At 37.9% G+C, this 17,316-nt stretch overlaps 1 protein-coding gene across 1 annotated transcript in view; it reads right to left on the bottom strand.

Moving 5' to 3' along the window:
• The window catches only part of cmtr1 (cap methyltransferase 1), a 40,642-nt gene extending 23,729 nt beyond the window's left edge, over nt 1-16,913 (bottom strand). The window contains 1 exon segment of the mRNA XM_036591279.1: nt 16,797-16,913. Within this exon segment, the coding sequence (XP_036447172.1) occupies nt 16,797-16,848 (52 nt within the window). The 5' untranslated portion in view covers nt 16,849-16,913.
• Between the last annotated feature and the right edge of the window lie 403 nt (nt 16,914-17,316).

Consider the following 17,316-nt stretch of genomic DNA (forward strand, 5'->3'; position numbering starts at 1 on the left):
GGACAGTAGGTAAAAAGCAAATAAAAATAGAAAGCAGTGATTTGCAAGCTCTCTTTTACAGATATGTAATTAAAAGCAGCTCAAAGAACAGATATTTAATATTTTACCTTACCAACTTTGATGATTTTTGTAAATATGCATGAATTCCAAAGCTGATGCCTGCAACACAGTGAATGAATGGTTCTCAACACACAATTGCAAGGAATTTAGGGATTTCACCATCTACAGTCCATAATATTATTAAAAGGTAAGAGAATCTAGAAAAATTGCTGCATGTAAAGGACAAGGCAATACTGAATTTCCATGACCTTCAATTCCTCAGACAGCACTGCATTAAACAGTCATGCTTCTGTAATGAATATGGGCTCGGGAATGCTTCAGAACACCCTTGTCAGTAAACACAGTTTATCGCTGCATCTACAAATGCAAGTTAAGACTCTTAGAGTATGTAAAGCAGAAGCCATTTATCAACAACATCCAGAAACATCTCTGACTTCTGTGGGCTAAAGCTCACCTGAGATGGACTGCAAAGTGGAAATGTGCTGTGGTCTGATGAGTCCATCTTCAGATTGTTTTGGAAATAATGGATATTGTGTTCTCTGGGCCTAAAAAGGAGAAGGGCCATCCTGATTGTTACATGCATAAAAAATAGCATCCGTCATGGTATGGGGGTGTGTTAGTTGGTAGCTCATTAATGCTGAGGGGTACAGATGCATTTTGCAGCAACATAAACTGCCATCTAGATGACGTCTTCTTCAGGGATGTCATTGCTTGTTTCAGCAACACAATGCCAAGCCACATTCTGAATGTGTTACAACAGCATGGCTTTGTAGTAAGAGAGTGCAGGTGCTAGACTGGCTGAAGACCCCAGAAAAAAATCCACTACAACAACTACAACAATTGGTGTCCACAGTTTCCAAATGATTGCTTAATACTGTTAAAAGGAAGTTGATGTAACACAGCGGTAAACATGCACCTGTCCCAACTTTTTTGGAACATTTTGCAGGCATCAAATTTAGACTAAGTACTAAGTGTATATGCTCAAAAAAAAAGGGTTTGCAAATCATTGCTGTCTGTTTTAGATTTACATTTTTCCAACTGCCCCAATTTGTTTGGAATTGGGTTTGTAAGTAGTCAGTCTGCTTTTCATATTTCATATTCCAGATCATTACCAACAAAGGCAATAAAGGGGTCTATTTTCTTGGTAAGTCTACACTATAAAAGTAATGCACTGAACAGACTTGATTCAAATTTGTACACCATTGCCACTTGACCAAAATCTATTTATGATGTAATATAGTCTATTAATGTAGAAGTGATGTGCACATTTGAAACAAGAAATGGCATAAACGTGTTTTTTCAGTATCATCTGTAACATTTGCAGTTCTACATGTGAGATGTTGATGCTGCGAGAATCATAGAACTATTTTCGTTAGAGCGGACATGGATCACACCCAGTTTTACAGAGCCAACAGTGAATCACCATGGGAAATACCTTTTACTCTGGGCTTAGGCTTAATCTGGGCCTGCAAAACTGGCTTTACATGATATATGTGTAGAATGAACTCACTAATAAACAGTGTGAGCCGGTTTTCATTCATGTGTTGATGTAAATTGTTGGTGGATGTAAATGGTGGATGTCATTGGTTATTACCAAAAAAGAAAAAAAAGACCTTTGGGCAATTCTTTTTCACTGCAAGTGTACATATGAGCTTTCAGACACTTATAGAGACACACTGGGATGCACAAGCAGACATGTGACTGATTACACAAGCAGTCTGGGCCTTATAAGCCCTGTGGAGGTAATAGTCTGAAGAGAGCAGATAGAACAGGCCAGAGGCAACGGTGTGTGTGTGTGTGTGAGACACTGTATTGTGTGTGAGAGGGGGCTTCTGGGGGTCTCTGGCCAGGGAAGTGACCTAAAAGGAGAAAAAGGAAGCACTGAGATGTTTTTCCGTTTGCCACGTTTGACCCCTGGATATATCCGCTACTTGCAGGTGAGTGGCCTGTAGTCCAGTGGATTTAAATGTATTGCTTTTTTCATTAGGACTAACTGTTGTACCAACCTCACATCTGTAAATCTTCTCATCGATATTCAACAGATACTGGCTTACATCATAACTGTTACACCATATTGTTTATTAAAGGGGAATTTTACAGATTTTTCTCAATTTCTACAAAATTCAATATTAAAATGCAAACAAAGTCATTCACATTGGTTTAATGTGTAATGCTCTCTTGTAGAGAAACCTACCCAGTCATAATTGTTCACAGTGGTGGTGACAGACATCCAAAAAGTTCAACACCACTAAAAACTGCCACTTTTGCTTTTTTTCACAAAGATTCTGACATTCACCAATGTTTTTATATTTGGGATTTGTTCTTAGGTAAGAACACAATCTTTGCAAACTCAAAAGCACAAAGGTGTGAACAATTTACGTCATGAATCTGACTTTTTCTTATGATCTTTCTCAAGAACAAATTTAATAAAAAACGTAGCAAGATATTAGTAAATGAGGCCCTTTGATTTACAATAGTTCTGACATAAGGTTTTGACATAAAAAAGTACTTTTCAAAATTCATTTATAACAGAGGGGTACACGCAAGGTGGTATGCACCAAAGAAAACGTATTTTTTCAGATTTACTTCTGTTTTGTCATTATCAACATTACATACGAAACTCAGAAAATGTGGAGGTTCACTGGTCATTTTGGATTGTAAATGGTTCCTATCACCACCACTGTAAAGATCTGAGTCAAGAAATGTCTCTACAGTACACTATTTTACATGAAACCACTATGAATGGCTTTGTACACATCTCAGTGATAGAATAATGCAGACAGTTAGTGGACATCCTTTCTAAAAGAAAATTAATTTGATTCAGAATAGGCAAACAATGCCAGTAATTTGAATTACTTCAAGGAAAATAATTAATTTCAGTAGATTATTTCAACATATTTCAGTAACGGTTTACATGTTAAAAATATTTTTGATGGAGGTGAGTTCATTCATAGGTTCATTGCATCATGAACCCAAAGAAAAATACACACTTTGATCTGATTGAAATTATTTTGTGGTTTCTTTGTGTCACACAGTGATAGTTAACGGTGACATTAATAGCAGTGTTAAGCAGTGATGATAAGTCATGCTAATATCTCCAGCAGGTGATATCCATTCCGACCTACTGCAACAGTGTTAAGGTGTAAAGGTGAACCATTCACCTGTAGGATTATTCTAGCTCTGAATGAGCCTGGACAGCTGCCAGTGACCTGCTTAGGTTCTAATTAATTCTGCTTAATAGGATCACTCGTCAAATAGCATGCTTGTTCTAAATCTTTAAGTCAGTCTATTTCAGACAGCCAATGCTACTGGGCTTATCTGTTTCCATCACTGTAGGTGACAAATGTTACAGCCTAAAAAAACAATGAATGTTTGGGTGGACTTGTTAAGAGCTGTTGGCATCAGGCCTGCACAGAGTTTCACTAACTATACACAGGACATAGATTACAGTATTCAGCCTCTAAATAGTGTCTGCAATTAAGCCAATCTAACATTATCTTTTCTCTTAAGATGCTCTTAAAAAGTGCTGTATGCATAATGACAACTGATTTGCACAAATGTCTTCATCATTTCAGCTGAAAGACTAAATGAGAATGAAACAAAAAGGCACATCCAAAATTAGGCTTCAGGCAGAGAGCCAGGATGGATGGAAATTGCTGTGCTTTTATTTATATCAAAACCATGGCCAGCATACACTCACAGGCTACAGATTGCAGCTTGCATTTCCATGCAAAATGGGAACAACCAGAAGATTGTCCAAAAAAATCTTCAATGTTGGTGCAGTTAGCGAGCTAATGCATTTGTTAACTATAAGCAAGAATTACACAAAAGGTAACTACATTGTATGTTATGAGAGTATAATTTTGCTGTAGCTACTTTTGCTACTGTAGAAATTATAGATAACTGGCATGATGTGTGACAGTGTGATTTGTGTGCAGTTTGGTTAGCCAAGGAGCACTAATGGTCAAAAGTGCACATTTGCATGCAAAAGTTCACCAAAGTTGAATTTGATATAAAATTTTGCAAACGAAATTTATTTGCCTCAGAAACTTGGGATGTGAAATCAATTGTCACAATAAATTCCATTGAAAAGAATAGAATTTCCTCATAAATTTTACAGGAGAAGGAAAAAACATACTGTACTTTCAGTGTAAGTTAATGGAACCGGACATTTTTCCAGGTCATTGTGGGACATTTGTTTTGGTCCAATCATCATGAAATTACATGAATGTACACAATGTAAAGGGCAACAGGCACTTTTAAATTATGTCAAAAACTGAAAAACGACAAAAATGGAGATACAATGTTTTCCTCTGACAGTAGCGATTTGCTTTAGATGAGTCAACATTTAGTGTTAAATCTACCATAAAGTTCTCTGTTTTGAGAAGGTAAATATATCATCAGTGTTAAAGTCATATCGTATCACTGACGTTAGCTGGCTTGCTAACAATACTTGCTTTTATGGAGGCGTCCATGTTTGTCACTGAGCTGCATTATGTTTGGAATTTGAATTGAGCTACTGCAGATAACAAATGAGCCCATTTAAAAAAAAATGAATATAACCAATAATATAATTTTACTGGTTGCGATACTTGCTTAGCCAACATTGCACCGGGTGAGCCAAATGCATAAATAAATACATTTTTAAACCCAGCGCTTTCAAGTCTGCATGCTGTTGACATCACAAAGTCAAACCCAGAGGTGAATCACAGGACTTAGGGCACTTTTTGGGATAGACATGATAGGCATGGTGACAAGGCCCTGGCGTACTGACCCCTATCATTTCTTCCACTGCAGACTCAGGCGGTGCGGAGCGAACTGCAGAGGGAGAAGCCCCTGGCATCACGCTTCGCCATGCTGCTGGGCCTTATGGGCTTTGGGATGTCAGGATACAGCTCACGCCAGCTAACCCTGCACTACAAGCCATCTCCACATCTGTTGCGGTAAAGAGGAGAGCGAGGGAAAGAGGGGAAAAGAAGGGCTAGTAACGTAGAGCTTAGCTATCCTAGCTAGCAAGCTAGCACTGCAAAGCTTGTTGTTATATGGACTGTGATTTGGCCCTTTACATGCACTCATAGATTAGTCAAGTTCATTTCTGTTACCTAAAGGATGCTTTGTTTTGAAGCAGCCCACTCTGCATCATGCTAAAGCTAATAGTCTTGATGTGCTTGCGAGGATGGCCAATCCTCAACCAAGCTCTCCCCACTTTGTTCTTGGATTCTGTGCCTTAAAGGGCAGCATCCGCCTAATCTGAGCTGACACTGAAGCATATTCCCCAACTTCACGTCTCAGAGAGTCATATGTTTTACAAAGAAAGAGTATAGCTAGTGCTGCAGTAAATTAGCCTATGGATTCTACTTTAGCAGCTAGCCTGAGGCTGCTCTCAACCAAGACAACTGACTTACAGCCTTTTTACAGTTTCAGCCCAACGAATCACTGCTTTTGTTTGAATTGTGAATGGTCTGGGGTTGGCGTGAATGTGTGAAATGGCTGAAGGAACTAACAGTTAAACTATGTGCAAATGCACTAAATGAAGCACAATGGACTGTCAATGGAGTTTAGACTACTAATATACTAATTTGTCCAAAATATTTCTAGGAAATATCATTGGGCCTCATTCACCAAGTTTTTTCTTAAATTTATTCTTGAGAAAGGTCTTAAGAAAAGGTTTACATCAGATTCATGACGTGCTCTTGAACTGCAAAATTGTTCTCAGTTCTGTGCTCTTGATTGTGTGTAGATTCTGTTCTTACCTAAGAACAGAGCCCAGATAAGAAAATGTTGGTGAATGTCAGAATCCTCATGAAAACTGCATAAGTGGGTTTTAAGAAGACATTTCTTCTTAAGAATGGTTGGTGAACGAGGCCCATAGATCTCAAGTCAATGTTCTGTTTGCAACCGCTGTAGTTACTAAGCTAAACTAAGCTAAAAGCAAAACATTTGAGAAGATGGAATTCACTTGCTGTGCACATATAACTGCAGATGCAACTACCATAGTTACAGCTTTAAACTGTTAGCTAAAAGCTAAAAATTAGCTTGTTTGAGCATTTGTAGTTAACTATGCACATATAACTACAGACTGCTGTTAAATGACTCAAATAGAAGGTTAAGTAGATTGCAGTATGGTGTATATTGCTGTTGTCTATCTGATGGTTGATGGTAGACTAAACCTATTTTTAGGTGTCTGTATATTAAAGTCAAACACATTCATGAGATGTAGCACTGTCTTAGGCCTAGGTCAGAAATAGCATGTCATGCTAATGTCTGATAAGTGACTGTCTCCAATGCAGATTAGCATGCGCAATATTAGCTAGTGTTGGCTGGCCAAATTAAATTAGTGACTCCTGAATCAAATCTTTGTCATTATGTATGATATAATGACGTTAAGATCTGTGTACTTGTCAAACAAAATTTTAAAATGTGTTTTCCTCGCAAATGACCCCTCATTTACTGCACTGCATTTTACACCTGGAAAAACCAGACATATTCCTTGTGTTTGTTTGATCTGTCAACAAATCTTTTTTGTTTTTGGTCAAAAATGCTAATTTGCACAGTGTCTATCCATGATGTATTTGTCTGTCCCAATGTCTATAATCATGAATAGTGTGTTCTTATACAGTGTATTCTATTGTGTGTAGATTCAACCATAAAATCATTTATTAGTATCTGATTTGCGAACTACTTAAGCATGTTGATTGTGAGTGTGTAACTTTATTTTACCTCTGTGCTTCTGTATGAATGGCTGAAAGGTTTATTTGTTTGTGAGTGTAAATGAACTGTATGGCATTAGTTAAGTGCAGAGGTGGGTAGAGGAGCCTAACTTGTATTCAAATGAAATAATGATTTGGCAAAATGTAAAGTAACTTGAGTAAAAAGTATCAGCTGCAGAAACTCTTTCAATATGACATTATCCACACTGCAAACTGTAAATGTTGAGTTTACTTTTAAAAAATTGGGAAACTAGTAAAAAAAAAAAAGTGACAAAGCATCTACAAATGTATTATACCTTAAGGAAACTGTCCATTCAAGTAGTACATAAATGTGTGAGGATCAAAGTTAATATTAAGTAATATTTGCTAACCCTGCTTGAAAAAACTAGCACAGGCCACCATGGCTGGTCACCAGCAAAACCAGGATATGTTGTGTTTTGGATGCTGGTATGCTGGTCAACCAGCATGACCATGCTGGGTGACGAGCTAAACCAGCACCAGACCAGCATAAACTAGCTTGGAAAAGTGCTAATATTTGCTATTAAATTGCATTTCTTTTTGGAAAACTAAAATTATTTGAGTAAAATATCCAAAACAATCGAAGTTGCTTAAAACTTTAAAGAAAATTATACTATTATTATAGTATATCTAGCCTCTATTAGCATAGGCACTAACATTTGTTAAACTTGTTGGTTACTTTTGGTCTAAAATAAAATGCTAAAGCTCCAAAGTGAGAGGTGTGAGCAAAGCAGAATGAAAATAAAACTTAAAAAGAGAATTGGGAACTAAATGTGAAATCGGAACCGAGAAAAATGTATTAATTTCCTCACAAACATACTTATAGGTAAAAGTACTACAATTTAAAAATACAAATCCACCAACTGAGTAAATGGAACTCCCCACCTCTGCCTAGCTGCTGCAATGAGAGCAGGTCAGTGATTGTGGAAAAGGGAATTTGAGACTTCAGCCCTTGCTTAGCCACGCAAGGTGTTGAAAAATATACACCCTCTCTCAGCTATGGGCAATAAGGCCTGCCAACCTTAGTGCCAGCCAATGAGGGGTGTCAGTTCAGGCCTGTATTCAAGATTCAAGATTACTTAAGATAGGCATTTATTTTAGAAACAACTGATCATCTATTAGTTTTACTGAAATGTTTATTTATTATATGAACGTCTCACCGACGATGGAATGTGTTATTTTTAGTGAGGATGTAAATCTCGGACTTCATAACGTTTCAGTTTGATGACGGAATTTCAGCGCATCATTAAATCTCTAATTCTATATAAACAATGCATCAGGCTGTTGTCACATTTCCATGTTTACAAATAGCCTAAAAATGTTATTTTGGCCAAATAATTTGTATATACTTGATTAAACATCATGATAACCATACATATTAGAAAAGGCCATATTTGGCCATTTTCATGCATTTTAAAATGTATTTGATTAATATGTGAAAAGAAACATGTATTTCTTTTCCCTATGGCGTATTGCGTATCAAGACAGATGTATTGGTGTCCACTGATGGAGCTTATCTGCTGAGTCAGAAAACAAAGTCACAGTGACTGGGCATCAAGCAGAGGAAAAAATGTAGCTTAAAAAGAGCCTAATCTGCTGCTCTTCCTCATCTGATTAGCGCAGGGTCACAGCCCTGTAAATAGAGACCCCATGGAGAGAGCGCTTGTTCTGAGATTGTGTTGTTAATTAGGACAAGGTGTGATCACAGGATCAAGCACTTGAAATAGAAATTCCCTGGAAATGAATGTGCATTTGTTTTTCAGTGTGATCTGAAGGTCACAGTGTATATGTGTTTGTGTTTGCTGTCACAGATTAATGTTAGGAGTGTTTAGAAGAAGCAGATTCACAGTTGCACTACAGTCTGAGATTCTTTTGTTAACTTTGATTAATTAATTGGATTAATCCCAAATTAATTATGCTGGAACTAATGTTGCCATAGTAACATTTGTCTGAGCACCTTGTGAACACTAATGAATGTACTAGTTTAGAATGTACTAGCATTTATTGAATGTAAAGAACGTTGTACAGCATGGAGGGATGTATTGATGAAATGGATGTATTTTAAAAAAATAATAATAATAAAAAAAGTTGATGTGTTCAATAAAAAAAGAAAAAGCCAAAAGCCAAAGTCATTATATCATTTCTAAGACGCATGCCAGACACACATGCATGGCCTGTCAAACATTTGAGGACACTTTGCCTTCTTGTAACATTCTCATGTTTACTGTTAATCACTAATTAAAGGACATTAGTCATGGCAAAATCTTTTTCCATCATTTTTTTCTACTGTGTACTGTTTAAATAAAACAGTACACAGTACTATGTAGCTAAGCATTTGTTTCTAAATGTACCATTCATTCTCCAGTCCATACAATCCATACATGGAAATTAAAGCCTCAAAAACAGTTTTGAATTCAGTATTTTGTGATGTCACAAAAGCAAACACATCCACTGATTCCACTCATTTAGCTCTGCCTATTCATGCTAAAGTTATAAGGGGTGTTTGAATCAGGCTGCTCTTTGAATCAGGCATAATACAGTGCATTCAATCAGAACAGAGGTCATTTAGACATATTACTCTTAAATCAGGTAAGAGCAAAACAGCCTGTTTAAAGGGAGGTTGGAAAAATATCATGTAAGAGTGAATTATGATTTTTTTTAATACCTAAATCTCCACGTGTCATAAATATATATATATATATATATATATACAGAAAAATATATGTGTGTGTGTGTAGTTCCTAAGGTAATACTGCAGCGTTTTCAGCTTGATCTCCATTATCCTTATCTGTAGAATACAGTTGACTACCAGAGCCAATTATGTGGGTTGACCTGAAAGTCATTTATAACAGAAGCTAAAGGGCAGGTGCAAATAAAGATTCTAGTTTAGATTAGGCTGAACACTGCTGGAGAATTCCTTTAATATGTCATTTGAAGATCCATTAATGTGCTTATTAAAACATTTTTGAAAGGTTAATGGTCACTAGCGTAAAACGTCTTGGCATTCATTTTTTCCCTTGACCTTAAGTGAGCTGTGCATAATCTCCAAAGGGACGTGTTGGAAAGTGAAAAAAAAAAAGTTATAGACCTTCAGTTTAAAGGGCCTGTGTCATAGAAAACTACATTTTCCCCACCTTTTTAAATAGAAGGGTTTGATGTAGCGCATAAATGTTTTCAAAACAAAAAAAATCACTTTTTGTGATGTCACAAAACCCAACACATTTATATATAGCCTCCTATTTAGCCTACAGCAGTACAGGTCTGCCCATTCATGCTGACGGTGTAAGGAGTATTTTAGTCAACAAAATCAGCATGTTCAATTCTAAGGGTTACAGACTGACTGGAGAGTAACCAGAAGTTAAAAAAAGTTAAAAAGTTTAAAAAACAAAAGTGGGCATCAGAAGTTTACATCATAAAATGTAAATTTACAGCTTTAAATGTATCCCTGTTAAGCAAGTGGCCAAAGGTGCCTGAAAGCTTTTGATTATGTTGAATATCAGTCATGTGTCCAGCCAGCAGGAGGCGCTACTGTAAAATAACCTATTCATTCAGCCAGCATTAACGCAGACAGCGGTCTCATATTACACAGAGGTAATCTGAGGGGTGTGTGTGTGTGTGTGTGTGCTCTTCCAGACGGTCACCTGTGGTGTTCAGCGTGTTGTCGATTGAGTGACCCAGATCTTAAGCTGGGCAAATCCTGACCAGAACCAGCCGGTCTGAACACACAATGCAGACACACAGAGGCCTTTACACCCGTAAGGAAATCTATAAGATACGCATTTCACACCAACACACTCAGACACATGTTATACGTCTTTGTACAAGTCTCTATGTAACATGATTTAGCAGCATGAGCAGCTCCAGCTAAACCGAATTTAATGAAAGGTGATACACTGACACTCAGAGAGGAGAGAGAGAGAGAGAGAAATGGTGGACAGAGATGGAGGCAGGGAGAGAGATAATGGAGAGAGAGAGAGAGAGAGAGAGAGAGAGAGAGAGAGAGAGAGAGAGAATAAGAAAGAGGCAGAGAGAGATTGGAAAAAATGAGGGAGAGTGAGAGGGCAAGAGAAGACAGAAAAAGAGGAAAGAGTGAGAGAGAGTGGAGAGAGAGGGAGAAGAACGTATGAGGCAGAGAGAGGAAGGGAAATAGTGAAGAGAGAGGGAGGTTGGGAGAGAGATAATGAAGAGAGGGGTAGTGAGAGAGAGAGAAAGAAAGAGAAAAAGAGAGATGGGGAGGAAAGGAGAGAAGAGAGATAGATAGAATGCAGAAAGAGAGTGAAGAGGATAGAGAGAGAAAAAGGAGAAGGAGACAGATTGTTGAGTGATGGACAGATAGAAAGACAAATAATGGGGAGAGAGGGAAAGAGGGAAAGAGATAATGGAGAGAGAGGGCTGGGAGGAGTGAAATTGTGAGGAGAGAAGGAGGGAGAGAGGAATGGCAAAGAAAGGGAGAAGGAAATAGAGCAATACAAAAAAAGAAAAAAACGAAAGAGAGAGAGAGGGTGATAAAGAGAGAGAGAGAGTGGGAGAGAGATGGTGGGTGAGACAAAAAGAGATAAAGGGAGGTAGGGAGGAGGAGAGATAGAAGTTTTACTGCAGGAGGGAGAGAGAGCAAGAGAAAGTGAGAGTGAGAGTGATAGAGAGAAAGGAGAGAGGGGGAGAGAACTGAACAGGAGAGGGATGATAGGAGGGAGAGAGAGAGAGAGACAGGGAGGGGGGGTTCATTCAGGATGAGTCAGCATACAGAGATCTCTCTGACTGTTGCGGCTGGTGTGGGTGTGGAGAATGAAGGATTTTTTTTAATGAATCTTTTTTCAATGTTTAGCTTTTAACAGCTTTTCAATGCATTCAGGTTTCCTTTTCAAATGTAAATGCCAGCTGTGAGGCTTCACACCTCACTGAGGCAATCACCTCGAAGTCACAAGCCAGAGTAAGTGGGGTAAAATCTTGAAGACATTTTGTCAGAGTGACTTCATCAATTTAAATAAATGGTGTGAATGTTTTCGAGATTTCAGCACAAATATAATTACTAGATTGGTTTCGTAGAGAAGTCTGCACCCTACAGCTGGGATTTACATTTGAATAGATTTAAATACAAGCAATTAAGCAATACTTTCCGCTAGCATGTCCTCAGGAACACTGAGAAATTACACTGCTCTTACTTCAAGTGATTCAAATATGTACATCATTGAATTAAAACAGGTGGCACAGTGGCACAGTGGCCTGGGTTCGATTCCCCGGCTGGGTGACCAGGGTCCTTTCTGTGTGGAGTTTGCATGTTCTCCCCGTGTCTGTGAGGGTTTCCTAACACAGGCCAATAGGAGAAGCTGAATTGCCCCTAGGTGTGAATGTGTTTGTGACTGTGTATTGCTGTTGTCAGAACAAAACTGTCTCCATCCAAAATGGTAACTTTACAGGAGAAGGAAAAAACATATTTCACTTTTAATATAAGTCGGTGGAACCAGATGTTTTCCAACTAATTTTGGGTCATTTCTTTTGGTCCATTTATCATGAAATTTACAAACAATATACAGGGCAACAGGCACTTTCAAATTGTGCCAAAAACTGAAAAATGACAAAAATAGAGAGACAAGGTTTTGTTCTGACAGCATCATAATGTCTGTGTGTCCGCCCTGCGATGGACTGCTAACGTGTCCAGGGTGTTTCTTGCCTTCTGTCCAGTGACCACTGGGATAGCCTCCAGCTCCCCCTGTGACCAAGGAGGATAAGCAGCTTAGATAATGTGTGTGAATTAAAACATAAACAAAATTTATTACATTAACATGAATATAGGATATAATCTACACATGATGTAATCATTTGAAGGCAATTCAATGTATTACTTATTTCTGCTGTCTTTTTTAATGTAATGTAGTCTCTTTCTGCAGGCTTGCTAGTGGGACTCTGCATTGAGCAGCTAGTGAGCAATAAGGGGTAGAAGGGAGGTAAGAGAACCGCCTGCTGCACCTCTCCACAAGGACGCTGCTATTCGGTCAAGGCCGGGCTGAGATAAAACAGCAAATTAGCATTCACACACTATCAAAACACTTTCATAAATGTTGATTTAACCTGCTATGAAGATGAAAATCCAGTTTGCTTACAGTTTTTCCGTCCAAATATAGTCCATCAATGGTACTGAAGGGGGTTAAGGTGTTTGCTACACGTATCTTCACCTGTCTTGGTCATGGCCTGACCGCTTTTCCCAAGGTTGCATTTTTTGTCTATAGATCTTCTCGACCTTCTGACCTTCTGCAGACTGACATATAAATGTAGGTTTGTCACTATCAGGTGCACACACATGTAAACATGGCATGTAACACACCCGCAGATGCACATCACTGCATTTCTGTTCAGAGAAGCTCTTCTGACTGCTTTCAGATTCTTATCATGCTTGTGTTGACTTGACACTGACAGAATGTCCTCAACAGGCCACCTGCCTTTCTGTTTACAGACAACAGCAGAAAAACATGAGTAAGGGTGACCTTACACATGTCTGCTGGAGCAGCCTTTCCTGGCTGAACTTCATGTCCCTAAACATAAAAATCAGCTTGTACTTGCCTTTACCTGCCTAAATCCTGACAACATGTGCACTGGAGACCATGAGGGCTTTTGCCATCTAGTAATAATAAAAGGGATAGTTTGGCTAAAAGAATCATTTAAACAGTTTTTGTGCTTGACCACATATTTATTTGATCGGCCAATGAAAGTGTGGTGTAGGAAGATGTGATAGCTTAGACGTGTTTGGTGTCTGAAGCTTGCTCCTTTAGTTTTCTACTGGAGCTATGAGGCTAAAGAAGCTAACAAGTAATGGATTTTACAATATATCCTAGCAATTAGCATCACGCTAACAAGTAGCATAGGCTAATTAGGTCCGTTATTGTACTATCACAAGAGTGAGTTTATTGGCCGGTTGCAAAGCAGAAATCCAAAGCAGATTACTGCATGACTCATGTAGACCTGGAGTTTCCCCAAGATCTGATTTCTCAAGTGCATGTAAATGCGTTGATCAGATAATTGACACAATCTGATTTTCTGCAGTTATCAGATTATTAAGTGCATGTAAATGCACTCAATGTCTCAGGCATCAGGTGGCATATTCAGGAGCTTTCAGAAGCAATACACTTTTCAGACATCTGGTTCCTATCAGCACCACTGTGAACAATTTAGTTGCTTTAGTTGCTTTAGGATTATTTCATATCAAACCACTCTGAATGACTTTGTTTGCATATTAATGATGTAATTACACAAAAACTTTTACAAATCAGTGGAAAATTCATTTTCAAAAAGAGTTTCTGACACTATATGAAATGTTGTTGTTCATGAAACTGGACAAAACATATGTTGCATAGTTAAAACAGTGATAGCAGCTATCTTGAAGCCTGAATAGAGACCATCTTTTTCTCATTGAATGGTCGAGATGTTAACAAAATCATTTAGGGTGGTTTGGTGTGAAATGCTTCATTCTGAAACTTACGAATTAGAATTACAAGTTAGAATTGTTCACAGTGGTGGTGATGGGAACCAGACGTCTGAAGCGTTTAAAACCTAATTAAATGGCTATGTTTGTGCTGCCTCATGCCTGACATTTGCTTGAGACATTTGCTTTATGATGGTTTTGTGATTTACATTTGGCTTGAAATGTATTTTAATCCATGTATTTTAACCTGTTCATGGCGAAGGGGTATATGAAGAGTGATCTAAGGCAGAACAGTCCCTAATGAAAAGTTTCTGACATTTTACCTTCACCAACATTACATATGAAAGCTCAGAAAGCTTGGTGGTTTTTGATAGTAAATAAAATGGCTATATTCGTGTCGTAGATGTTGTGACCTCTGGTTCCTATAAACACAACTGTAAAGAAATCTGAGAATATAAGTTTCTCTACAATGAACCATTTCACACCAAATAACGCTGAATGACTCTGTCCACATCTCAACCAGTGAATTATGCTGAAATTTGTCAAAAAAAAAAAAAAAATTGGTCGAATTCCTTTAACAAGACACCAAACATGTCTTGGCTAATTTACTACTTTTAGTTGAAAGGGGAAGAACCATGTAAATTAGATTTGGCACTGAAATATTGCTTTAAGCAGAGAGCAGAGACTCTATAAGGCGCCTGCACTGCATCAGTCAAGAATATCCCGGGAATCTCCACAATAAAATCATTCTTTACTTGAGAGGAAAAGCCCCTGACCACGCTTTGTGTTGGTTTGTCCTGCCAGCTAGCAGCTCTGGTAGCACTCTGCAGCTCTGCTGTTTATCTAGACATGGTAAAAATGTTTATGCAATTGTGGGCAGCAGTTAATGATCTGCCAAGAGAGGCTTCAGGCTCAGAAAAGCAGTGGAACATGACAGCACCGCTCCCAAATGCTTCGAATGCAAATCGCCGTTTAAAACACAAATGTGGACTAGAAGGTGTTTCTGATTCTTATAGACTGTTTTCTGTTTGAAATCTGACCCGGCAGAACATAGGCTGACATACACTAAACATCACACTAAGGCCCTTATTTACCAAGACTATGAAGAAGTGGGCTGAAGAAGTCTGGCCTGCTCATATATCCGTGGGTAAAAGAGTGACATAAGCAATAGTTATGTTACTACAGTGAAATAAAGACGTAAACAACTAAAAAAGTATTGCATTGCATACAGAAGTGAAGTGAAACTTTTTAGTTCATCAAGAATCTATCAGCATAGGAACTTTGTTGGGAAGTTTGTTAGGCTCTATTCATCTCTTTTTCCAGACTAAAATAAAGGTAACTGAACCTCCAAAATGAGAGGGGTGAACAATGACGAAGCAGCTACTACTTGAAAATACCTCATCAGAATTCTGATTAAAGGGCCTGTATATTGGAAAACTATATTTTCTCTTTTTTGTTTAATAAAGGAGTTTGTAACACTATTCTTAAATAAATCAGAGATATTCTATGTAAATATTGTTAAAGTTTCTAAACAAACCATTCACTCACCAGTCCACACAGTCCAACTATGGAAACTAAGCTGCAAAAACAGCCCATTTAGAAATTCATTGTTTTTGTGATGTCACGAAAAACCACCCACACATTTATACCTCCCTATGCAGTCTACAGCAGTTTAGCCCTGCCCATTCACTCTGAAGTTATAAGGGGTGTTTCAGCTTGGACTATTTCTTGAATGAGGACCAATACAGGGCAGCCAGGCAGAACAGAGTTAATTTACATATATTAAAAACATCACAAAAACAATCTGTTTAGTTCTAAGCAGTAAACATAGGTTAGAAAATGATCATGGAAAATTAATTATTTTTTTAGTAGCTAACAGTAACCTGCTGGTTCTTTAGCTTGCAAGCTTCCATCAATGGGAACAACTACGGAGTCCCCAAGGTTACATGGCATTATTTTCTAATATAGTGGGGCCAAAAATTAATATTTGGATGCCACAGGTTACTATATTGAATCCACAAATCATTATATTGAGGCAACAAATTACTATATTGAGCCACAAGTTACTACATTGAATCCACAAATTATTATGTTGAGGCCATGAATTACTATACTGAGGCCACAAGTTACTATATTGAGCCACACACTACTTTTTTGAATCCACAAGTTAATGTATTAAGGCCACAATTTACTATACTGAATCTACAAACTACTATGCTGAGGCCATGAAATTCTATATGGATGCCACAATTACTATATTGAGTCCACAAATTATTATATTGAGACCACAAATTAATATATTGAGCCACAAGTTACTATACTGAATCTACAAATTACTATGTTGAGGCCATGGATTACTATATTGAGTCCACAAATTATTACATTGTGACAATTATATAGCAGCAGACACAGTAAACATATGACTTTAAAGGTGAGGGAATTACTATATTAAAGCCACAAATTAATATATTGAGCCACAGGTTACTATATTGAATTCACAAAATACTATGACAAGGCCACAAATTATTCTATTGTGACAATTATATAGAAGAAGACATACTAAACATAACAGTTTTAAGCTAAGTACTTACTCATTAACCTTGGAGCAAGACAAAACCCCCCTAAGAGTGCAACTACGCTCATGATGGCAGCCAGGACACTTCAAGCCATAGACTTTCTCCTAAACGGTCAGCACTAACCCCACACAAACTACCCGAAAGCCCAGCACAGAATAGCCCAAGTAACACATGTGCACATCTTCAAGCTAACAACCACAACAATAACATATTTACAGTAAATGTCTCTCCTGCTGCTAACACTGCACCTCCCAAGAGCCTCCTTGCACGGCAGCTCTGCATGGCCACGCCCACCGCGCTCCCACAGTGAGGCTACCATCAACTATACTGAGGCAACTACTTAATTTATTGAGGACACAAATTCATATTTTTAATATTTATAAGAAATCTAACGCATGGCATCAATATATTCATTCGTGGCCCCGCCTTATTAAAATTACCATCACCTTAGGAGCTCCGTAAACAACAGATCCTAGATCAGCACATTTAAATATACTCTAGGTTATAAGTTTTTTAGTAAGCAGTCCAAAGCTAA

The sequence above is a fragment of the Colossoma macropomum genome, unplaced genomic scaffold (assembly GCF_904425465.1).
Source record: "Colossoma macropomum unplaced genomic scaffold, Colossoma_macropomum, whole genome shotgun sequence".
Taxonomy (NCBI): domain Eukaryota; kingdom Metazoa; phylum Chordata; class Actinopteri; order Characiformes; family Serrasalmidae; genus Colossoma; species Colossoma macropomum.